Raw genomic sequence first — 25,505 nt, forward strand, 5'->3', positions numbered from 1 at the left:
TTATATGGAGTTATAAAACACATGGGAAAACAATGAAAATACTTTTCAGAGAGCCAAACACCAGCCGTGTCAATTGTGAATGTCTGGATATGTCCAAAAAGAGGGCCGTTTATACTGTGTGTATGATATATATATATATATAATATATATATATATATATATATCATCTTCCGAGCCACTTGATCCTCACTAGGGTCGCGGGGGGGTGCTGGAGCCTATCCCAGCTGTCTTCGGGCAGTAGGCGGGGGACACCCTGAATCAGTTGCCAGCCAATCGCAGGGCACACAGAAACGAACAACCATTCGCACTCACACTCACACCTAGGGACAATTTAGAGTGTTCAATCAGCCTGCCACGCATGTTTTTGGAATGTGGGAGGAAACCGGAAAAAACCCACGCAGGCTCGGGGAGAACACGCAAGCTCCACACAGGGAGGCCGGAGCTGGAATCGAACCCGATACCTCTGCACCGTGAAGCCGACGTGCTAACCACTGGACTACCGGGCCGCCGCCTCCCTCCCTCTCTCTCTCTAAAAAAAATACATTTGGAAATGTTACCCTCTGAACTTATTCCTTCGTTGTTTCAATTTAAATAAGCACCTGTTAATATTTTACAATGAATTAAAAATGTAAATAGCTTAATAAAATGTCATTTGCCCATTGCGGGACAAATAAAGGATATCTTAATCTTAAAAATAATTCCCCTTTCTGTTTTCTGATTCGTGTCAGTGACAAGTAGGCTAAATGGTCACGTGCTAAAAAAATATCCGAGGGCGGTGCTCAGAATTTGACGTTCTTCTCCCGCCACGCTGCTGTGACGTCACCACGGAGACAGGGAGCTGTGGGCTCAGCGCTGGTTCTGAAAGCCCGACAAAGATGGCTGAGAGCTGAGACGGGCAAAGAGAAGACCATTTCAGTGCACAGATACCTCGTCTTCTTTAGCTTTTGATTTAACGACAGGTGGACCTCTGTGCCCACCGTCAGGCTAAAAGGGAAGAAATTCCCACTCATGTGTTGCATCGTGACACCCGTCGGGCTGCGGTGGTGGTGGTGGAGGTGCTGCTGCTGCTAGGCGGACGTGTCTCCTCTCTCGCCGCTTCGAAGGCGGCGTTATACGGCCACTGGGAAAGCAGCCAAGACGCCGGGAATTGACCCAAAAAGCCCTTTCGAGAGATGTCCTTGCTGTGTGTTGGAGGTAAGACATTTGTCACAGCGTTCTAATGTTCTTATGTTAGTCATGTGTGTTGAAACATCAGTTCCAACAAAAAGACTGGAATAGATTTCACTGCAATTATGGTAGCGCAACAACATTGATTTATGGAGTTGGTATCAAATGCTCTAAAACAAGATGTAACCCACTCTCGCGTCAGTCCAGGCACATACTGGAAGTGAATGCTTTTATGGTCCGAGTGTCCTGGTTTCAAACATAAGTGGTCCACTTCACAGAAAGATCATGCTCAAAAGTCAGAAACAAAAACTCGGGAGTTCAAATGGTCTTCATACATGATATCGACATACCAGGTGAGACCTCAGCTCTGCGAGCATTCAAAAGCAGGAGTGGGCAAACTTTTAGGCTCCCATTAGGCCCACATTTGATTTTTAGAAAACGACGACGGCTCGACTCATTTGTATAACAGATAAGGTTTAAAAAACGCTCAAATGTAGAATCAATATTTTTATTGCTTTGTAGTTTTAAAATTATCAATCACTCATCCATCCATCCATCCATCCGTTTTCAACTCCGCTTCCACTTATTCTCACAAGGGTTGCCGCCACGCTGGATCCTTTCCCAGCTGTCTTAGGGCAGTAGGCGCGGTACACCCTGAACTGGTTGCCAGCCAATCACTGGGCACATATTAACAACAACTATTCGTGCTCACAATCACACCTAATCAATCACTCAATAAATGTTAAACGCATACTTTATGTGAACCTCATTTTACAATTATTTTTTTTTCCGTTCAATCGCAAGACACATATAGACAAGCAACCGTTCACTCATAGTTACACCGATGAATAGTTAACAGTTTACTAACCAAAACCAAGGGTGCCCAAGTCCATTCCTCAAGACCCCCATCCAGCCTGTTTTGGATGTCTTGCACCTCCGACACACCATTATCTTAATTTCTCTGAAGCCTCCTAGGAGGTATGAAGAAGCTCAACCTTTATGAAACTCTTCCATCTTTTCCACTCGTGAGCAGCGCATTGCACGGATGTCATGTTCGAGATTCAGCCTGGTGCCTTTATGTCCTTCGTGTTGGCATGGCAACCCGTTCGGTCTCTCAGTACTCCTGGATTCTCATCATGATGCTCTGTTGTAGGCCCGAGGTTAAGCTAAATTGAGTTTAATGTCGATCGGCTTCAGGCGCTATAAACATTGTAGACAGAAATGTGACATATCAACTTGACTTTGATACGATGGATTGTGTTGTCACAAATGCCGAAAAAGCACATTTTGATGTGGATTACATGATGCTACATTATTACTAACCTACATGGACATCAAAAAGACTCAGCATTTATCCACATTAGAATGACTTTCTATGAGGAGAAAAAATAGCCCCATAATGTAATTTGATTGCAATGACCATTATAAATGTTTAGTGGTCATCAAAGTCAAGTTAGTCGCGGAGGTTCAAGGAAGGCCTAATTATTCAATTTTTCAGGAATGCTGTGGGCGAGGGGTGGATATACATTGCACTTCTCAACCTCTGTATAGTGTACATTTTGCTGAGAGTGTTTTACATAAAAGCAATAATAAATCAAGGTGAAAGAAGCTTTTAGTAGCTATTAAGTGTTATGTTACGGCTGTCCACCTCCATTGCACTGTCGATTTTACAGAACAGGATGTAGCATCTGAAGTGGACCATCTCAGGAAATATGCATTGCTTGAGTTGCCCCACATGTGATTGCATTCATTACCCTGGATTTCTTCATTCTTTTGGGGGGAGAAAATGAGATCTGGCAACGGAATCAGCAATTTCTGCTGAATTTTGCACTCATCCCTTCTCTGCTTCCCCAGTAGTGCTGTTTTAGTCCAATATGCCTTCAAGCTGCGAGTGCTCACTCCCCCCCCTCCACCACCCCGCTCTCACCATCCCTCCCCCAAATCCCACTCCTACCCTCCATCCGCCTTTCCGGCAACCCCCCTCCCCACCCCCCACACCAACCCTGTCACGCTGAAGTGGTTATTTTTAGAGTTGGGGATGCAGCTCGCTGTGCCAGCTCACACACAGAGATTAATGGAGCATGAGAGAAAGGCAGAGGAAGGGTGCACATGTGCGCGCTCACCACATGGCAGCGGGAGCTCGTAGGAGAGGGTGAGGAGGAGGGTGAAGGAAGGACTGGCTCCTTGGGAGGAAGCAGCATTTGAGGAGGAGTGTTGACAAGGGTGCAGCCCGAGATGCATCTGCCATTTAGTGGCTGTTTCAAGGGAAGGCAAGCAAGGAGCTTCCAGGGAATATACGCTACGTCCGCTAAGGGCATGTGACCGCCTCGGCTGCAAATGAACTTGTTCTCATCATAATTTAGTAGAAATTCCCACGAAATGTCATGAACTGTAATTAGTCGCAAGACAGCATGATGGCGTCTGGCTGGCGTGTCTTTAAAAGGCTTTGCTTTTCATCCTTGCCGTGTCATCTTGCAGCATCGCATGGGGGCCAGTGCCAATCTCACCCTGAATTGATTTCCTGTCAATCACAAGGCTGATATATGGGAGTTACTACTCGCTCACATTCACACCTGTGGACAATTTAGCAGCTGGAGTGTCATTTTAGTTCAGAGGCCACGTTCACAATTTTATCTGCAACTGAGCCAGAAATATACTGGATATTTGTGGACGAAGAAGCTATAAATCATGCAATCCACTTTTGTTCAGGTTCATTCAAGTACATTTGACAAATATTCACATTTATAGATGATCTAATGGCAAATCTTGTTTCAAATAACACAAGCAATCTGGAATTTCTTGACAAAAATGAGTGCAGTTTCAACAATATTATGAATCTGTTTTTATTTACAACTTAAGCTCATAGTGAATCTCTGTACTTTTTACAAAGCAACCTGGTAAGGCGTAGAAATAATTTTTAAATACCGTATTTTCCACACTAAAAGGCACACTGGATTATGAGCTTCAATGAATGGCCTATTTTGTAATTTTTTTCATACATTGGGCGCATCGCATTATAAGACAATCTACAATGCATCCACTAGATGAGCTACGCTCAAGGAAACGCCAACAGAAATAACGATCAGATGTCAGTAAAACTTATTTATTAAAGCAGCGACACAGTTCACTTAGCCAACAGCAAGTTATAACATTGACTCATTAACGCTGAACTCTCTTGCCGCTGCTCTATTTCCGTGTTCAACTGCGTAACCGATCGCCTTAAGTTTGAACTCTGCGTTGTCAGCATGTCTCGAGCAAGGAGCCATTTTGGGGTCGAAATATTAACGTAATGACCACACACAAGGAGCATCGGATTTTAAGGCGCATTTGTGAGCTCTTAAGAAAATGGAAGGCTTTTAGGTACACCTTTTAGTGCGGAAAATACGATATACATAAAATTCCACATCTGAAAATCTGCACAACCTCAATTGAGTCATCACACCATACAAAATACAGTGGTAACTTTTCATAAAGGTGCAGATGTCTACCTGACTTGTCAATGGATACTCTAAATAAAATACATACAAGTTGATGCAGTACATGACAGAACAAGGCAAAAAAAACCCCAAAACATAACATTATAATACAGTGGATACATTCTCGAACCGTCCAGTTAAATCAATTCACTCATCTGCTGCGGCATTAAGATGAGAGCCGGGCATCTGCTGTTGGCAACCAGCCTCAATATATCAAGACAAAGAAGCTCATTGTGAGTCATTTTCCCAGGCGGTGACAGCACAGCAGCATCAACATCAGTGTAGACAAACTGGGCTCTTAAATTAGTAGTGTCACCGCAGAAGGCCCTTGAGATAATAATGCCCATCACTTATCCCTCTGATGAAGGAGTCAAGAGGGCCGACGGAGAAAGCGTGCATGCTGCGCCTCCAAAGTAAATTAAAAACAAGAAAAAGTTAAAAATAACCTCGACTGTAATGGTATTTGCTTAACATGATTTTTTTGTCTCAAAAAGAATTTCCTGCATTTTATCAAAACTTTATTTTCCCGTATGTCACCCTTGTTGTTTATGTGGCAATGCATTCTGAGTAGTGAGGTAATATGGTTGCACTCTGTTGTTGTAGCGAACTGTTAGCAGCGATGACCCTCCTTTTCAATTGGAACCAGAGCGTGGGTAAAGACAAGGGGAAAGTGTAGAAGAAGCCCATGATGAAAATGGAGATTGCAGACGTGAGGAAGCTAGAGTTGGTCATTTGTCTTTCTGTTTTGAGTGGATTCAGCTGTCATCATCAACATTGGACACTTACAAATGTCAGGGTGCTTGACTAGCATTCAGCATTGTTCGTTTGCTCCGTTGCAAGTTCGGTGGAAAATGAATGGATTGGTTTAAAAAAAAAATCATGCCTGGCAGGATGAAGGTTATAATGAGAGCGTATTCGTTTGACCACAGTTTATGTAGGCAGTTCAAAAGAAAAACAGATTTCATGTGAAATTGCAGAGATTGAAGTTCAGGCATCCTATCATGACAATGCTGCTTGTTTGCTTGGACACGGCGTAATGGAACACAAAGCCTCATCTTGAATGTCAAAGAAGCATTAAGGCATGAAACAAGGCAAGCAGCAGGGATGAAAAGTCAGCGCTGTGAATATTAATGCCTTACTTCTAAACGCCAGGATGCCATTGGATGGAATGAATAATGAATGGGCCTTTGACTCCACTGTGGTTTTAAAGCGTCTCATGCCAGCAGAGGTTATTTGCGTGGAGAATGCTCTGGAGTGTGTTCATAAGTCGACAAAGGGTTCTGCCTCTCAGTTTTTCCACCCAGTACTTGGGTCAAGCCTTAAGCCAACTATGCAGAATTGTAGAGATGTGCAGGTGTTTCGCTGCTCAGTGAAGAAGAAGACGAAGAAGCGACTTGCCGCTGTCGGGGCTCGTCACATAAAGTCACATGCATGATATGTTTGGCGCAGAGTCTATGCCGGATGCTCTTCCTGATGCAACCCACACACGTTCCACATGTGGGACATCTCCCCTTACCAGAATTTAAGAGTGGTGTAACGTTAACAATTGATAGTTTGTCGTAGTATTAAACTTTGGCGTGTTGTACTAAAAGGTGTAGCTAAAGTTTTAGTAGCCTAAGAAGGTAACCAAACAGGCACAATCTTTGATTTGTATTATGATTGTAACTGATATGCTATTAGCTAGCAAGACAATGTTTAGTATTTACATATGCACTGTTTGATTTTGTGTCTTTGCAGTGAAAAAAGCCAAGCTCGATGGACCCCAAGGTAAGATTTTTCCTCACAGTACTTCAGCCGGTTTGCCGCAATTGTATGAAGTTCAGATATTTATCTGTAACATTGTTGCGCTTCCTGCAGAAAAATTCAACACTTACGTGACCCTAAAGGTGCAGAATGTCAAGAGCACCACCATCGCCGTGCGCGGCAGTCAGCCGTGCTGGGAGCAGGACTTCATGTTGTGAGTCACTCTCTCTTTTTTGAAAAGCTTGATCGTTATTGCAGTTGATCCTCTCTTCTTGCGGAACATAATCTTGCCACCTGCATACGGTTTACCGAGCCACATTTTTGTGTCATGTGGGGACATGGAGCAATTTATTTTGGGGGGGGGGGGGGGGGGGTTGGGCTGGTTTCTTATAAGTATCAGTCACACAGGTGTCAGCATTTTATTCAGTGGCTTTTCAGTTCAGTTTTCACTTCCGCGTTTTCTTTGGTGTTGGATATGGAGGTTGTAAAATATAGAGAGCTTTAACACCAGATGGCAGATATAGGCAACTAACAAGATTAAGTGAGGATGCTATAGATCACATGAACACAAATGTCACCCTGCAGGCCTCAGTGGACAGGCTCAGCTGTGGCATTTTAACTTATTTGTCATCTGCTGTCTTCCCCAGCTTTTTAAAAATCATCTTACCTGTATTTTTATACACTCAATGGACTCTTTATTAGGGTTACCAGCACAATCTGATGAGATGCAATACAAGTGCTGAATTCTTTAAAGTAAATGCTGTTAAGCCTCCAAATGGACTCCTCTCCCCTCCCCCAAAAACGTTCAATACTTTCAATCTCACAACGAGAGGTTCCGCAACATAGCATCAGTCTGAGGGCAACTTTTGTCGTTACTTTGTGCTCGAACAGCTGCTCCTCCGTGTTCAGAAGCTTTTGAGTAATGACTGGAAGAATGAGACGAGTGGGTGTGAGGCGTTTTGTCTTGCTGGGCAGTTGCTCCTTTTGTGATTTAGCCAGTCGTGACTCATCAACACGGCGAAAAGAGCTGTGGAAAAAAACTCCAAGTTATGAGCATGACATGATAACTGAAGGATTGCTTTGTAGTTATAGCCAACGGTGTCTGTTTAGCGCTGCACTACAGTGACTCTGGATAGCATAATGAAAGTATGTTTTGTATTTGTAGTTATTTTTTAAATTGTTTGTGTGGGTCGTTCCTGATGCTAAATCGCCCAACGGGTGGTGTTGAGTGGCCAAGTGTTGATGGTCGGATCCCAGTCGAATTCGAAACCATCACGCAGTGTGCGGCGGCCCTGTAATCATTTAATTCAGTAGCACAAACCTTTATTAATTGTACAGGAAATGTTTCAGGCAACATTTTAAATGCAATCTCTGCTGCATTTTTGTAAGGCACTTTCGAAATGGATTTTCCAAAATTCCAAATCCCCAAACAGTTGGCACATCTGGAGAGTTTGAGTGAATGAAAATTACAGCACAGCTAATGAGCTCTTTCTCTGTAAATACCTGACTGTGTCCTTCGCCTCACCATCTCCCGCTCATTTCCTTTCATCATTTTTCCTCCTTTTATGAGGCGGCACAACATGCTGCCATTTGCTAGATTATATTCTCGGCTTCCAAGGAAACGGAGATGAATTTTCATATCAAGGCTGCGGCTATTATTAGGATTTGAATCAGTTAAGACTGTGCGCCTGAGCCTAGAGAGGCTTGCCTGCTTGTTGATGAGAGATATTAAGGGAGATGTTTTTTGGTTGGTTGGTTTTGTTTTGTTGTTTTTTTGGGTGGGGGTGGGTGGGCGGGGCAAATATCTGCTTACCTGGTTGTATTATTCTGATATTCGTGTTTTACCATGTCTTTGAGCTAGGACCGCCACTGCCTATACAGTATATTACTCACCACACTAGGCATATTTGTATGAATAATTTTTTCTTTGCTGTCTGTTAGATGGAAGAGAGCCACATAATTCACTGTAGTTAGTCATAAAGAAAATGCGTTGTGCGTGCTTGCACTTTTGTATACTGTATATATGCTGGCAGCTGTCTTTTTCCAACGCATGATCTCCGTCAGCAGATTCAATCAGTGATTATCCATCATCAGAGTTAAAGAGCAGGCACTTAGGCTTAATTGTGTAACAAATTAAAAAAAGAAACTCATAACCACAAGGGGCATACATACATGCATACATCTCAAATCTAAAATGTATTATATATATTTTTTCATCGATTTTATTATCTGTCCTTTTTAACCCTTCTCCAACCTCCTGTCCCTGACTCATAGCGAGATAAATCGGCTGGACCTCGGCCTAACAGTGGAGGTGTGGAATAAAGGCCTGATCTGGGACACCATGGTGGGCACCTTATGGATCCCACTGGGTAGCATCCGGCAATCCAATGAGGTATCTGGCATATAATAATGTACATCCTCACATAATATTACGCAGAACAAACTGACATAACATTATCGCCACCGATTGATCATTTGTGTTTTGCATTGCTCGTTTTAATTCCCAGGAAGGTCCGGGTCAGTGGTTAACACTGGACTCCAACGTGATCATGGCCGAGAATGAAATCTGTGGCACCAAAGATCCAACCTTTCACAGGTTGCTGCTGGATACACGCTTCGAACTGCCACTAGGTTTGACTTGATGTTGTCAATTTAGGTCTACATTAGAAATTGTTTGAGAATCATTTATTATTAAGATCAAATCAAGAGTACCCTTGCCAATGCTACATTCACTGCAGACATTCCAGAAGACGAGGCACGATACTGGGCCAAGAAGCTTGAACAACTCAATGCCATGAGAGACCAAGATGTAAGAACTTCACTGTGTGTCTGCACTGTATCTATTTTTCTCTGCCTGTCCAAATGTTCCAGAGAGAACATTTGCATAAAAGCTGCTGCTCAATGTTTTAAAAAAAATCTCATTGGATCACAGAACTAATTGCGGTTTCGGTGCTGATTAGTTCTTAAACCATTCTTCTGCAAAATGATTAAAAGCCAGAACACTAATGACACACCAGGTATGTCATGGCATTTACTCAGGGTCCAGTCAGATCAGATCGCCAATCTTTTTGAAATGGAGATCTTCTCTTTGAGAACTGAAAGAAAAGGTCACCAGTTTGATAGACACTTCTGAAGTAACACATTTGCTCAGATTACTTTCAATTATGTTATTGATAATTAATATGGCAATGATTTCACACAATTATTATCAAGAGTGATTTAGCAATGCGATCCTTTATTTTTATACATCTGTACAGGTGTTTTCATTTTCAAATGCTATGTATATATGTTAGCATTTGAGTGTTATTGTGAACCACTGTGAACATTACAGAAAATCTATCATTCCACCCTACAATAACAGGTCAAATAAATAATTGAAACCCCAAATTTCTTATAGCACTCTTGCACATAACGAGTATATCTTAAGTTTTGAGTATAACTCTTTTATCTATCTTTTTTTCTATGCTTTTTTGTTTGTTTGTTTGTTTGTTTTTTGGGGGGGATTTACATTCTAAGTATGCCGATCAAGAGGAGCAAGAGAGGCCTCTCCAGGCACCGTCCACACAGTGCTGTAAGTGTAAATCTACCTTCTACTTCCTCTGCATCAAATGCCTCTCATGGCATGTCATGATGTCTCGTTTTTATACCGCTGGACTCCCTCCTCCCAGGGTCATTTAGCAACTAGACAAGAGGTTGGAATTGGGTAGGAAATGGTAATAAGGCTTAAGGGAGTAGGATGATAAACGGAGAGAAGGCATAGTGTGACTGCCCGGTGTGAATTGACAATGAAGTGGGTAGTCCCATGTAGAGATGTCTTTATCACTCAGTTGTCACACTGTCATGAAAATGAAGATGGCACAAACATAGAGCATGAAATCAACTTGAAACGACTTCTGAACCCTTTCATGAACCCTGTAACCCGATAACATGATAAGCCGCCCACTGTAGTAACCACTGTCCCTGAAAAGGTTAAGTTGTTAAGTTAAGGCAGGCCCAAGAGTCTTCAGCCCTCTGCAATTGCCTTCCTATGTTTTATATTTCTGGACTGCTGATGTACTTTGTTTTTGATCCTGATGTGCTTTTTGCCTCCCTTTATCTCTTTTGCAGGTAATTGGAATCTGTGGGGAGATCGGCAAAGTAAGTCTTTGATGCATCTGTGCTCATAAATTTGTATCGACTGTCCCCGTCTGAGCTGGAAATAATGATCTCATTGTGCAATTTCCCCAGTAGCCCTTTGCTCCTCTACAACTGCTCAAAAGACGTTTGCGTTTTTTCCTGTCCACATATCTCTATACGTTGTGTTTGTGTGAACAGATGACGACCCGGACAGTGCCGTGGACGACAGGGACAGCGACTACCGCAGCGAGACGAGTAACAGCATCCCGCCTCCCTTTTACACCACATCTCAGCCCAATGCCTCCATGCACCAGTATCCCATAAGGCAGCAGCACTACAGACACCCGTACGATGACGACATCCCCGACATGGACTATGACCGTGGGGACATGAGGTAGCGCATCACTGTCATCATCACCGCCGTTTGCTCAAATTAAACCGAGTGACTTCCGTGCAGCCTGCAGGTTGCCATGGAGATTATCGGCAAAACTAATTCACAAAGACAATCTACTCATTAGATACACCCACGCAGTCTAATGAGATATAATGCAAGGTCTATAGCCAAAATTGTTTTTTTTAAATGCACCATACAAGAAGAAGCACTTTTAATTTCCATGTACTTCTTGCATAGATCATGGAGACATTCCATTATTGTCTATTCTAGAATACCACTCAATAGAGTACAGACCACCGCCAAGGCCAAACAATCCTCAATGTCCTGAACATTCATTAGATTGAAAACTGCAGGCAAAACTCTTTCGCTGCAGTCCTGCAGTGTTTTGTTTTCCCATTGCAGCTCCATCTGCTGGATCTCGTGCCTCAGTGGCCCCAATGCAAGCAGACTGTATGGGGATAGATGATTTTAGATACTACTGTGTTAAGTTACGAATGTGCTAATGCAGTGGTGCCCACCCTTCTTTGGCCAACATACTGTACACTAACACAAAAATATATCATATGAACACACACAAATCTTTACACCCCTCGCGATGGACATGGGACCAGTCCACGGAGTCCCGGTCGACCGTGATCGACTGGTTGGGCACCTCTGTGCTAGTTTAATGATAAACCCGCCTCTCACCGCACCACTGTAATTTGGTTGCCTAATTTTGCTCCATTACATTTGATACAGTGCAAACTACAAAAACATTTCAAACATGTTCAATGAATGGCTCTCCATTTCTAACCAGACTATTTCATACAGCAATAGTAGGCTGTCTTTGGGTACCTAATATAATGTCCAATGATCGTTTGTTTTGTTGGAAAACAGGACGAACATGCCTTGCTGTTTATGTCTAAAATCACAAAAAAAAGGGGAAAAAACCAAACAGAATATTCCTTTATGAATACATCACTTTGAGGTCTCAGATTGTAACCCCCCACCCCTTCCCCTAAAACGACTTTGGTCTGGCGGCCATGTTTTGTTCCACTTTGTTCTACATGCTTTCCCCACTGTGCTCTTCCTCCCTCAGAGAATAATCCTGGCTTCAGTGTATACAAGTACGCTGGGGCGCGGCGCACTGCTCTTGTATACAGTTTGCGTATGAATGTGTGGTTGTCTTTTGTGTGTGTGTGTGAGTGAGTGAGTGAAGAGCCTTTTTAATGAATCCGATGTGGTTTCCTTGCTTAAATTGAGCTCTACTGATGCTCCTCTCCTACCTCTCCCCCCTCTCCTTTCCCTGCTCCTCTTACCAGACCCTACGATAGTTTAGATTTGGCCACCAACGGGCGCAGCGATATCGACTCAGGGTCAGGGTCGAGCCGGCGCACCAGTCGTCAATATTCTCTAGACAGTAGGCATTCGCTGTCCGATAGGTGGGTCTCTGTACCTCCTTTGAGCTCCTTCTCTTCCTCCTGCTCCAGCCTGTGACTCAGTCTCGCTGTGTCGTCAGTGGTGGACTTGTCCCGTCCTCCTCGCTCACTGTGCTTGCATGCATGCGCTCTTTTACCCTATCTCTCTGCATATGTATACAAGGAAAAAAAATCATGAATAATGCTGGTCCTGCATCTATTGTATCTTCAAATCACTTGGCTATTCGCCATAAGGTGGTGCAGTGTCGTACCTGGGTGGGCTCATAATTTTACTAAATTGTGTTGAGAATAATGACACTGTTAATGAATTCAAAAATTCCACTTCTAGAATTTAAGTCAATAAAGGCCGACTGGGCGTCAGCAGTGGTGAGCCTGACAGCCTTTTTGTTTCCCCAGTAAACTGCCTGTGGGAACCGGATGGGCAGCAGCGACAGGGCCAGTTCCCCGTCGGCATCTGTAAAAACAAATCCTGTCAGTATGGCATGGATGGCACTTAAAATGACCTCATCAATATAAGAAACCAATAACTTGCAGAAGGACTGGACAATTTTATCATCAATGGTTCAAGCAATCAGTTCTACCGCATTGTTAGAATTCCCAATGATCAATTAATTGACCTCTTATTATGCCAATCCATAGTCGGATGAACCTAATACCTTGTGTTTATCAAACAAAAATAACTCTGTTTTCCATGCAATTGATTCAGTCAGCCACGCGTTAAGCATTTGCCACAAGTGAGCGATTGTGCAACTTTTAAAAAAGGGAGCACAGGTCCATGTTTATTTGTCCACTCGTGCACGCTCATACGAAAAACTCTAGCAATATCCCCCTCTTAAGTGCAACCTCCAAGGTATATCATTGAACCAACATTACAAGAATCAATACAGGCGATAGAATAAGGCACTCGTGTGCGTCCATGCATCAAAGCACGTGTTTGTATCAGACCTCTCCAAGACTTGGGACTTGCCACCTCGGCTCAATGGCTGCAAAATTTGAGAGGGAAGGGTTTTTAACCGGTACCGTGGTTTAAATTGCAAATACAATGCAAATCCTGTGTTTCATGATAATAACCCCGCTAAGAAAACAGGTGATGGAACAAACTCAACCCACCAACTGTCCTTGACCAATGACACAAAGACTGAGGGAAAAAAATATTTTGAATCCCTTTTTGTGGCCATCATTACTGTAGGTGGTTGGAAAACAGTATCATGACGACAAAGTTAGGCTCTTTGCCCAATGGAGCTTTTTTGTGTTTTCTACTACTTCCACTCAGCTGGAAGTTGGTTTTGCCTCGCTGTTTTTTTTTGTTTTTTAAAAAATATAAATTCTGCACTGCTTTTCTCACTTGACTCTGTTTTACGTACTGCCAAAGGATATAATGAAACACGATGGTCCCTATTTTTGGAAAGAGGGGAACATGCACTCAGTGTTAAAAATATTCATTTTTGTGCCGGGGCAAGTCTGGTTTACTGTACTTGGGAATTTGAAGGACCGCGCTGAGCCTCGTTGGGCATTTCAGCGGACTGTTGGCATTTTCTATGACACATCCAAATGACAATTTGTTGATAGATAGTAGGCTAGGCTTTAGACCAGGTGAAACCAGGTGTAAGTAGTGGCACAGGTGGTCTGACACGAGGTTGTCACAAACAGATGCACGATTAGAGGTGGAATGCAGACTCCAAGTGCCCACTTCGCAGAGGCCAGCAAGTGCAGATCCTCTCGCAAGAATTTATGAATGTAATTTGCGGGCAACAATCGACTTCATAGACCCCAGTGAGTCTGTTATGCTTCGACCATGTAAATGAGGGGAGGAGCTTGGATTGGCCGGGAATCAAGTCTGCTGTTTTCACTCCCACGCTGCCACAAACACCCATTTCTTGATGAAAATACCAAAGAAAAAAAAACTCCACCTACGAATGAGAGATGTTTTCTAGCCCGAGGTTGAGCTACGCTGTATTAATTTGCATAGTAGACATGTGGCTACGTGGCACTGCAATCTATGATAGTTCAGTCCATATTTATAGCTTTATTGTTGTATATATGTTAGTTGCTCCATGTATAGCATTTTGTATGCAGCGATGGCTGTTTGAAAGTGCTCTATAAATACAGTTGAATTGAGTTGAGAGCACTGTGGATGCAACGACTCCATTTTGATCACTTACAAATGACATTAGTGTAGCAGCAGGATTGGATTTTGATGAAGAAATAAGATTACCCTGCAATATGAACAAGGCCGTAGATGCATCACATGTCTTAACAACTCCCACCTCCAACATGCACTCTCAAGCTTGCTGCTTGGTTGAAAGTCACTCCTCTCCCACAAGTAGCTAGCCGTCTCCCTGTGTCGTCTCAACCTCCCTTAAATGTCCCACTAACCAACACGTCAAGCCCTGCTAGTCCTGGATGCTACTTCTGCCCTTCAATGGATGCGTTGATATCACAGCTACGTTTTGTGTTTTCCCACTTTTCTCCCTCAGTCCAACAGACAGCCGCTATGCTTCTTCAGGCGAGCTGAGCCCAGGCAGTTCCCAGCTCAGTGAGGAGTTCATTCCTGAAGATGGCGAGAGCTTGCGCGGCTCAGAGTTCTACGACGAAAACGACTCGTACCATTCCTGCAACTCGTCTATTAGTTACGGCAAGGAGGACTTCCCGGGCTGGGATGGGGATGACCAGCAGGGCGTCTACAGTGACGAGGGGAGCTATGTCAAAGACGGCGGTGAAGACAGAGCGCTCTATGGCGACGAGGAGGGCGAGATATACGAGGAGGAAGGAGCGTACAACTACGAAGATGAGGAGGAGATGCCATACGAGGACGACGAAGATATCTATCCAATGGATGGCGCTCTTAGTGAGGAGCAGCGGTCCCCTCACATCCCTACGAGCACTGTTGCCACTCTCGCTCCCCCATCTGATAGCGTGTCCACCAGCAGACCTCCACTGGAAAAGCAAACCTCTTTACATCAGCAGCAGCCTCCCGATCAGCTGCAACCCTTAAGTACCACCCCGGTCCTCCCTCCTCTCAAACAGGATGACATTTTGCCCCCTTTCACATCTGACTCCGCCAACGTTCCTTTTGCAGCCGCCCAGCAAGACTTATTTACCACCACTGCCACTCCCATCAACAGCACACCGACCACCACCACCACTACATCACAGATTCCAGGATCTGATGCCAAGTTCCAGGAACCTGAGCCAAAGTCCGAGGTGCCTCTAGAGGAGCTCCCACCACCGGAACTACTTCCGGCTGGGGAGAGCATCCCCCCACCCCCTGAGGAGAAAACTGAGGAGCCTTCTGTACCCAGGCAAGTTCTCTCGATGCAGACGAGGAGGTATAGTTCAGTATGAGTAAACCTCCAAAGCTGAACACAATCTGACGCTAGTTGAAGTTGTTCTAATATCAAAACAAATTTTCTCGTAGTGAATTTGTTTATTCTAATTTCAAACTGTCGCAAGCTACCATAAACTCTATTATTAAACATAGCGATGTTTTTTAGTACGATGCTAGTGTGAAGAGCGGAGGTTAAGAAGTTAACCATTACATCATAAAACAAAAATAAAGTGGACAGTACAAAACTCAACTTTTTTTTCTCACATTAATGCAGTTGCTATGCTTAAATGTGGATTCATTGTGTAATCGAAAGGCGCTGGCTTCATATTTAGGTTTTGGCAGCGGTTTTATTGAATGGTATTGATGAATTTACACAAAGGGATATTGCACATCCGTAGTTAATTGCATCTTTTTGCACATTACCAGCTTCCCAAAGAGGGAACTCATGGAACCCGGTCCTGCCAGAGCCAAAGCCAACTGGCTCCGATTGTTCAGCAGAGTTCGATTGCAGTTACAAGAGGTACACATTGACTGTCTGTTTGTGTTTGCAATATGTGAATTGTTACAGGCGTAAGTTCGTTTATAAGTTGCTGCATCTGTTCCTGCATGTTTTTTTGTTGTTGTTTGTTTTACCAGCTTTTGTGGAACGTTGTTTGTTTCTTTGGATTATATTGTCTTGTGTTTTATTCAGTTTACCCCGTCGTTGTTTTGCCATTTCATTGTTTTCTTTTCAGTGGTTTTCCACACTCATAGCGATTTGCATGTAGTGCATTCTGATTCCTCCCTCTGGCTGGAGCAAACTCTCAGGTGGGTGATGTGTGTTAATCCGCATAATTTATTTTTAATTTGACTTGTACACTTCATTGATATGTTGAAACACCAATACAATGAAAGATGGTGAGGTGCAGCATTGTATAAATCTAAAATACACATCATCATAGATTCTATAACACGATATAGACAATAGCGAATATTATGCTATGAGTACTATACAAAAGTTGGTGTAAACAGCAGCGATACTATCAGACTTTTTGATACATTTTTATTTGCTATATACAAGACAATGCTAATGACTATTGCTGCAGTTCACATTCACTTCTGTACAAAAGCAGTTGAGAATGATATCAGCACCAACAGGATCAACTCTAAGCACTGGAGTGAGTTTAGTTTTGTAAGCTGCCAAGGTTGATTCAATATTTTAGGTGGATCCATGATTTTGCAATATGAAAATACCAATTATGCCATGCCATGATAATCTTATTATTTTAGCAATTGCTCTAATGGCACCTGGTGAGGTCCTACACCACCTGTTTTTTCCCCCCACGTTCATCGTTTTGTGTTCTCCACAGGCCCGAGGCGAGAGTGTCGGCATTGCATCTTTGCTGTTATCAGCGGGGTAAGTATTGGCTACCATGACGCATCACATCTATAGCTGAGTAAGTTCTCATCCGTGATATACGTGCGTGCTTTCTCTTCAGGATGGGCGGTGCTCTTTACAGTATCGACAGCATGCCAGACCTCAGGAAGAGGAAAGCGATGCCTCTGGTCAGAGATCTGGTTGGTTTAATCACTTTAAATTCTACACTGTCCATATATTACTCAGCTTCAGCAGACAGGCTGTGCTTATCTTTATCGTATTCCATCTGCAGTGTGGCGTCTTGGCTTTCTGCCCTTTCCATTCCCTCCTTGACTGAGGCACCACGTAAAAGTGGACATGTAAACTGACTTTTGAATTGCTTGTTTACACATATTTGGGGTTATAGAGTGCCTGCCTGCCCATCAAGCGTGGGTGTGACTTGGCAGCTCCCTCTGTGAACGTCCACCACTTTTTTTTTTTTTTTGCAAGGGAACCACACAGAACTGACTGTCAGGTCCGAGCCAAAAACCAAGGAGAGCTGCTGTGTTGTTGGATGCACAGAAAACCAACACACTACATAATACTAAGAATTACAAACATAGCAACCACAGCCAGAAACAAAAGGAACGTTGCATACTGTAGGTACAAGCCACAGAAGTGACATAAGGTTTATAGGTAACCATGAAGTCAATCCTGTTGTATCATCGACATTCCATCTTGTTCAGGAATTTATTAATGTGCTCTTTTTTTTTTAATTATGCCCTTATTGTCCCCTTTTGTCCCCACCATCATATAAATCCCACAGGCAATGGTGAGTAACAAAACTGTTTTTCTCATAAATTAAATGCAGTACTAGCTCAATAATCACAGTTTGGTTACCTGTCTACTTTCTCTCCTGTTAATCAGTCACTGGTCCAGAACTCCAGGAAGGCAGGCATCACCTCAGCCCTGACATCCAGCACCTTGCATAATGAAGAGCTGGTCAGTCTTATCAATTAAATGGAAATACAGAGTAACTAACCTCTTGTTTGAACTTCAAAGCAATTTTGCTTGTAGGAAATCTGGAAAAAGCGATATACATCATTTTATATCTTGAGGCTAAACGTAGCCAGTGTACATTTCACTCTTGTTATTGCCAATTTCTTGGTGACATTGACAACCGGTAAAAAAGCTCCTCTTAAAACTACCATGACCATGTGTCTCCTACATTATTGTAGAAGAGTCATGTCTACAAGAAAACCCTGCAGGCCCTCATCTATCCCATCTCCTGCACCACGCCGCACAATTTCGAGGTGTGGACCGCCACCACGCCCACTTACTGCTACGAGTGTGAGGGGCTGCTTTGGGGTATCGCACGCCAGGGCATGCGCTGCACTGAGTGTGGCGTCAAATGTCACGAGAAGTGCCAGGATCTGCTCAACGCCGATTGTCTACAAAGTAAGAGATGATACATAGCAGGCACCATTTTTAAATATACACGACTACCAACGAGGTCCCCTATGAATTATGCTGCCACAGTGTCTGTTGTAACCCATTTCATCACATTGACTTTTTAAATTTCATTGTTTTTATTCCTTGAGAGTTTATTAAAAGCTATTCATCTTTTGTTGGCATCCACTGCTCCTCCTCGGTGTTTTCCTTTTTTTAATTATTTATTATTGCAGGAGCTGTATCAAAAATTCGATCATGGATATATATATTATATATATATATATATATATATATATTGAGTGACACAGTGAATGAGGTGTTTCTGTTATTTCATAAGTCAGAATTTTTGACCCACTTAGCTTTCTTGTAATGAATTTCATTAGATTCAGTAGGTTGACATCCACCTTTCGCTAAATATTTCATTCTTTTTACCATCATTCAGGAGCGGCGGAGAAGAGCTCTAAACATGGCGCAGAAGACCGCACTCAGAACATCATCATGGTCCTCAAAGATCGCATGAAGATCCGTGAGAGGAACAAACCGGAGATCTTCGAACTCATTCAAGAAGTCTTCTCCGTCCCCAAGGCCACGCACGGCACCCAGATGAAGCAGATCAAACAGAGCGTGCTCGACGGCACCTCCAAATGGTCGGCCAAGATCAGCATCACAGGTGAGTTGGACTCGAGATTGGTCATTGCTCTCACAAAATACACTGACTTGGCCTGTGTGTGTGTGTTTTTTTAAATTCCCTTTTCCCAGTGTTATGTGCGCAAGGTTTACAAGCCAAGGATAAAACCGGCTCCAGTGATCCCTACGTCACCGTCCAGGTGGGAAAGACCAAAAAGAGGACCAAAACCATCTACGGCAACCTCAATCCTGTCTGGGAGGAGACCTTCAATTTGTGAGTGTTTGTTATACTTTGTGTGTATAGTTTTGAAGAAGAAAATTACTTTAATCCAGTTTGGAAAAAGGCTGTATAACAACAAAATGTGGAAAAAGTTGGGCCTGTTTTCCGGATACTTTACTGTATGTTCAGTTTTACTCCTGTGGTGTCTCTGTAGTGAATGCCACAACTCCTCGGATCGCATCAAGGTGCGAGTTTGGGATGAGGACGATGACATCAAGTCCCGCGTGAAGCAGAAGTTCAAGCGGGAGTCTGACGACTTCCTCGGGCAAACCATCATCGAGGTCCGCACTCTGAGTGGAGAGATGGACGTATGGTACAACCTGGGTTAGTTTTACAGCTTTGTGATGTCCTTCGGTAGTCTCAGCTGACTTATTTTTAATGCGTTTCTGTTTGTCTCTGTGCTCTCCTTAGACAAGCGTACAGACAAATCAGCCGTTTCAGGGGCAATCCGCATGCACATCAATGTGGAGATTAAGGGCGAAGAGACGGTCGCCCCCTATCACGTTCAATACACTTGTTTGCATGAAGTAAGTTTTTGTCTATTTCTATAGGACCAAAATTTGATTCAATGCGGGATAAGACCTCCATATTTCAAACATTATTACTCATTGCATGTTAGGTCAGACTCACAGTTCTTTTTTTATGTTATGTAAAATGGAAATTTAGCCCCTGACTGATCACTGTGTAAGGGCGCACAGTTTGTGTCAATATCCCGCTTTGCTGGGTTCTGCGTAAAATGCTAAGGCAGCTGGGAAAAAAACTGTAATGGCTCTCACGCTCCACCTTTTTTTTTTAATGCAGCATATTTCTTTGTGGCCTTACAGTCAAGACATTGCATTGTGTTTTGCCTCCCCGTGGTGTTTGCTTATTTATGTTGCCTGGCAAACTAAAGGCACTGTTATACAATGCATCTTACAAAGCAATCATTACAACCACTGATTAACTTTTAGAGCAGGAATTGTGAAAAAAAGTGTCATGAAAATACAAATATACGTGTTTTCTCCAAAAGATTAAATATTGTCTTTGTAAAATGTAATGTTTAACTCCACTTGATGACCCACTCAAGTTTGGGAAAGATTGACTTTGGGTTTACTCACACAAGACCATTTCTGCTTGAGCTGATTTGACACCTAACGTTCCGTTCGTACGGCTAAGTATGAGTTTTTTTTTATGTGTATTCAAGTTCAGTCCACTTTCATACAAGTTCAGTACATTACTGAAAAAGGATCGGAAATGGATGGATGGATGGATCACTCTGTGCAAAAAAGGGCACATTACATAATATAAATGAAACATTTCAAACTAATACACGTGCATGTGACCTTTTCCTCGACTCCTCTCTCAATCTATTTTATTTTCTTTCCTGCAGAACCTCTTCCACTTTGTGACTGACATCCAGAACACGGGTGTGGTGAAGATCCCCGATGCCAAAGGAGATGATGCGTGGAAAGTGTACTACGAGGAGACGCCTCAGGAAATAGTGGATGAGTTTGCAATGCGTTACGGAGTGGAGTCCATCTACCAAGCCATGACGTGCGTTCGCGTCTATAACCGTACATAAAATTCTAATAAATTTATATGAAAGCGGTTCCAAAAGGCAGATATGTTTGCCTTTTTTTGCAGTCATTTTGCCTGCCTGTCATCTAAGTATATGTGCCCGGGTGTGCCCGCGGTGATGAGCACACTGCTGGCCAACATAAATGCCTACTACGCTCACACCACCCAGGCTACGAACAACGTCTCTGCCTCAGACCGCTTTGCTGCGTCCAACTTCGGGGTGAGTGTTGGAACTCAAATGCAACCAATGCTACATTTTTGACACACAGGACACCATCTTAAGCACACTATCAAGTGGCAAAATCAGCAAATTTTGCCACTTATGATTTGGTTAGCTTATTTACCTACATAAAACACCTCTCGTGTTGTTAACTCATTCAGTACCAGCCCATTCTGGACCAAGTCTGAAAAGACGTTTAAAAACGTCTTTGGGAGTGAATGAGTTAATGATATTTTTGGAAACAACTTTTGTATTAATTCCAGTAGACGGTGTAAGTGTACGTAATGAATGTGTATTTTCTGTAATTTTTAATTAGACAATGAATATGTATTTCTTATCGCATCATTTAAGATTATATTTCATTGGCACATATGTCTTCACAAGTTTTTACTTCAAATTCCCTAATAATCGTTTGTTTTGCGCTATTATATCCACAGAAAGAACGATTTGTCAAACTCCTTGATCAGCTTCACAACTCCCTGAGGATCGACCTGTCCATGTATCGAGTAAGATACAGAAGCTTTCTAGACCACCGTTTGCTTAGATCAGGGGTTACCAACGAGAGGGAGAGATGAAATCGACAAAAGGATGACACGTATTCCGGCTCACTCGTATCTCAAGGCACCACTGTATTGCATTTTCTCATGTAAACTGTATAATTTAGGCTATTTTAATTTGTGGGTGGCGATAATTCATTTTCCCAGCCGCCAATTACACTGGTCAATATACAGTAATTGCAAATATATACACCTCTTATGTGACTGCAGAACAACTTCCCTGCCAGCAGTCCCGAGAGGCTGCAGGACCTCAAGTCCACAGTGGACCTCCTCACCAGTATCACCTTCTTCAGGATGAAGGTACCGCCTCTTTCTCACTCTTCCTTTTGTAGACTTTGTCCTTTTCTGTTCATGGACTAAAACATGAGTGTGCGTGTGTGTGTTTACTCAGGTCCAAGAGCTGCAGTCTCCGCCCAGAGCGAGTCAAGTGGTGAAAGACTGCGTCAAAGCCTGTCTCAACTCCACTTACGAGTACATCTTTAACAACTGCCATGAACTCTATAGCCGCGAGTACCAGACAGACCCGGTGAGCAGCTCAGTGAGGGACTAAAAATGCGCTTGACTTAATGTACTTTGGTGCCTTCAAGCAAAGACAATTACATTTTCTGTTAGGGACAGAAGGTGTTTATAGTATCATCTTGACAAGATAAGTATGTCATGTCAGGCTTGAGATTTAGAACGTGCATAATTTGCTTTTACAGTAGACCCCCCTATGATGCCGTTAGCTCCCTATTTGTGGGGGATTTCTTTTTTTTTAAGCACCAAAAAAAAATCTTAAAAAACGTTTTTTCTTTCTTTCTTTATATCCAGGCTAAGCAGGGTGCAGTGCCTCCAGAGGAACAGGGACCCAGCATCAAGAATCTAGACTTCTGGTCCAAACTCATTACCCTTATTGTCTCCATCATTGAGGAAGACAAGAACTCCTATACGCCCTGCCTGAACCAGTCTGTCTTTACCAAATTCTCTATCGCCATCTGTTGTTTTTCTTTCCTTTCACTCTCTTCTGTTGTTTCCCATCCAGATTCCCCCAGGAGCTCAATGTGGGTAAAATCAGTGCTGAAGTGATGTGGAACTTGTTTGCTCAGGACATGAAATATGCAATGGAGGGTGAGTCAACACGGTAGAGCCTCTGCTCCTTAGAGCAATGCTGCCGCTCCATCCTGCATTGTTACAGCACCAATGACAGTGAATATGATCCGCATTTTTTTTTCACCTTGATTTGTGTATCATTTGCAATTTCAAGATGATTACCTTCGATAGTTTAGAGTTGGGGCGGCCCGGTAGTCCAGTGGTTAGCACGTCGGCTTCACAGTGCAGAGGTACCGGGTTCGATTCCAGCTCCGGCCTCCCTGTGTGGAGTTTGCATGTTCTCCCCGGGCCTGCGTGGGTTTTCTCCGGGTGCTCCGGTTTCCTCCCACATTCCAAAAATATGCATGGCAGGCTGATTGAACACTCTAAATTGTCCCTAGGTGTGAGTGTGAGCGTGGATGGTTGTTCGTCTATGTGTGCCCTGCGATTGGCTGGCAACCGATTCAGGGTGTCCCCCGCCTACTGCCCGGAGACGGCTGGAATGGGCTCCAGCACCCCCCGCGACCCTAGTGAGGATCAAGCGGTACAGAAGATGAATGAATGAATGAATGAGTTTAGAGTTGACCTCCGGCAGAAGAAAAACATAATCGTGTTTAAAACTTCAATTACATGCTTCTGTGATTTCTGTCTTATTGTTTTACTTCAGTGAGTCCAGTACTGTATATAGATTTTTTTCTCCCCACCGACAACTTGTGGGGGACCTCATAATTCTAATGTTCCTAAGACTGTATAGTCTATATGTCAAAAAGTGGGTTGGAATTCGGTAGAAAATGTGTTGCTCTTATGGGGATTTATCCCCCTAAAAGTGTGGCAGCAATATTCAGCAGTATTTATAATATTACTCACAAAATTAAACATTGTAAATATTGTCCACTTAGGTTACCATTGTGCACAGTATACAAGGCTTACTTGCAAGCAGACATCTGGGAGAAACCGAAATCTTGATTCATAGCTTGTTCTTCTTTTCTCAGAACATGAGAAAAACCGCTTGTGCAAGAGTGCCGATTACATGAACCTGCACTTCAAGGTCAAGTGGCTTTACAACGAGTACTGCAAAGATCTGCCTTTCTTCAAGAGCAGAGTGCCTGAGTATCCTGCGTGAGTTGGAGCCTTCAGTGTGCCGCAATGAAAGTCTACAATTTTGCCACAAGTATTCAACCGTTCCCCACAGGTGGTTTGAGCCTTTCGTGATCCAGTGGCTGGATGAAAACGAGGAAGTTTCTCGGGACTTCCTCCATGGCGCTTTGGAGAGAGACAAGAAAGATGGGGTAAAAGCTTCTCTTCTGTTTTTTTTTTTCTTTCAAAGTACCCCCAAATTGCTGAGCTGTTGTTGTTGTTCAGGCGGTTTGAATGTAATCTCTTCTTCAGCAATGTTTTGATGTCGAATATATTGATGCACAATGTATGATGCAGTAATTGCACGTGTGATTGATCTGTTGGTTGGACCTTTTTACAACCATAAAGGAGGTCAAAGCTTCTGCGGGCTATTCATCATGGTCGTCAAAATCTTGACCAATCTTTAACATCAAATTGATGTCGCAGTGCCCGGTGGGCTATCACTTTCCTCCTCCCTTGCAACACCTCCTCCCACTCTTTCCCCATCTCCATTTCAAAGACTCTTTGGCATTAATAACACAGAAACATCACTGCGCAATGTGCCTGCACACTTCAAATAGCTGTGTGAGTTGTTATAAAGGGGGTTCTTACGAAGAGAACCCTGAATTAACTGCCTCATTTCAGAGGTTTCACTGCAGGAAAACTATCCTTACCTCATTACCAAGACTCCATGGAAGGACACCTGAGCACTCTGTTCAATGTGTAAAAATAGACATGAAACAACAGCCAGTTGTGATATCGGGTATACAGACGGTGGCATTTCCGAGTAGAGAACTGGGTTTTACGAACCTTTTCAAGCCAAGCCATGACATGAATTACAAATTTGGTACTCCCATTTCTATACCTATCTGCCTATATGCGGGCATATTTCTTAAGGTTTTATGTATTATCGCGGAAAATCAATCTTAGCTGCTGAGGTCAGCCCATATGTGAGCACAAAAGCTCAAAAAGTGTGTATGACCCAAATCTGTTCAGAATTGAACACAATTTTTTGTTTGTGGCGGGGCCCCTGTGAAAATGGCCAAAATGACCCCAAAATATCAGCTTCATACCAAACAGGTGTCTTTATGAGTTTTTATAACTTTGTCGTGAGTATACTTGTGAAAGATATTTATTTGATTCCTCAAATCTTCCCCTTCCTCTTGTCATTCATACTTTTCGTATCTGTCTTTTCTGTATTACAGTTCCAGGTCACATCAGAGCATGCCCTGTTCTCTTGTTCTGTCGTGGATGTGTTTTCCCAGCTCAACCAGAGCTTTGAGATCATCAGGAAATTAGAGTGTCCAGATCCGCAAATCGTTGGACACTATATGAAACGATTTGCTAAGGTCAGTCATCCATACTTAAGTCATCCCCAAAATACATTTCTGTCATCAAGGGCCCCAGGTCTGAGCCTTAAGGGGCCCCAGGGTTGAGCTTTGAGGTGCACCAGGGTCACCACTGTCGTATGTACCAGCGCTAAACGTAAATAAAATCTGTGGATGTTTTTTTTGGTTTGTTTTTTCCTGTGCCATTCTCCATCCAGACTATCAGCAACGTACTTCTGTCATATGCTGACATCATCTCCAAGGTGTTTGCCAACTACATCACCATGGACAAAGTGGTAAGAGGAGAAATACACATCTGGGC

General features: G+C 43.1%; 1 protein-coding gene across 7 annotated transcripts in view; it reads left to right on the forward strand.

Moving 5' to 3' along the window:
* Positions 1-808: 808 nt before the first annotated feature.
* Positions 809-25,505, forward strand: part of unc13a (unc-13 homolog A (C. elegans)) — a 43,981-nt gene continuing 19,284 nt past the window's right edge. For 6 of the 7 annotated variants that reach the window (XM_052074700.1, XM_052074701.1, XM_052074703.1 and 3 more), the window contains exons 1-31: positions 809-1,194; positions 6,381-6,410; positions 6,501-6,600; positions 8,661-8,778; positions 8,894-9,017; positions 9,125-9,195; positions 9,903-9,957; positions 10,494-10,523; positions 10,701-10,896; positions 12,198-12,317; positions 14,792-15,616; positions 16,069-16,162; positions 16,992-17,038; positions 17,121-17,199; positions 17,906-17,980; positions 18,217-18,436; positions 18,873-19,100; positions 19,190-19,331; positions 19,492-19,661; positions 19,749-19,864; positions 20,707-20,870; positions 20,961-21,114; positions 21,552-21,620; positions 21,882-21,971; positions 22,063-22,197; positions 22,482-22,615; positions 22,693-22,778; positions 23,732-23,858; positions 23,932-24,028; positions 25,061-25,204; positions 25,402-25,479. In XM_052074700.1, the coding sequence (XP_051930660.1) occupies positions 1,173-1,194; positions 6,381-6,410; positions 6,501-6,600; positions 8,661-8,778; positions 8,894-9,017; positions 9,125-9,195; positions 9,903-9,957; positions 10,494-10,523; positions 10,701-10,896; positions 12,198-12,317; positions 14,792-15,616; positions 16,069-16,162; positions 16,992-17,038; positions 17,121-17,199; positions 17,906-17,980; positions 18,217-18,436; positions 18,873-19,100; positions 19,190-19,331; positions 19,492-19,661; positions 19,749-19,864; positions 20,707-20,870; positions 20,961-21,114; positions 21,552-21,620; positions 21,882-21,971; positions 22,063-22,197; positions 22,482-22,615; positions 22,693-22,778; positions 23,732-23,858; positions 23,932-24,028; positions 25,061-25,204; positions 25,402-25,479 (4,140 nt within the window). In that variant the 5' untranslated portion in view covers positions 809-1,172. The remainder of the gene's footprint in view (positions 1,195-6,380; positions 6,411-6,500; positions 6,601-8,660; positions 8,779-8,893; positions 9,018-9,124; positions 9,196-9,902; positions 9,958-10,493; positions 10,524-10,700; positions 10,897-12,197; positions 12,318-14,791; positions 15,617-16,068; positions 16,163-16,991; positions 17,039-17,120; positions 17,200-17,905; positions 17,981-18,216; positions 18,437-18,872; positions 19,101-19,189; positions 19,332-19,491; positions 19,662-19,748; positions 19,865-20,706; positions 20,871-20,960; positions 21,115-21,551; positions 21,621-21,881; positions 21,972-22,062; positions 22,198-22,481; positions 22,616-22,692; positions 22,779-23,731; positions 23,859-23,931; positions 24,029-25,060; positions 25,205-25,401; positions 25,480-25,505) is intronic. The other variant, XM_052074706.1, reaches the window with a different exon arrangement.

This window comes from Hippocampus zosterae, chromosome 8 (genome assembly GCF_025434085.1).
Source record: "Hippocampus zosterae strain Florida chromosome 8, ASM2543408v3, whole genome shotgun sequence".
In the NCBI taxonomy this organism is placed as follows: domain Eukaryota; kingdom Metazoa; phylum Chordata; class Actinopteri; order Syngnathiformes; family Syngnathidae; genus Hippocampus; species Hippocampus zosterae.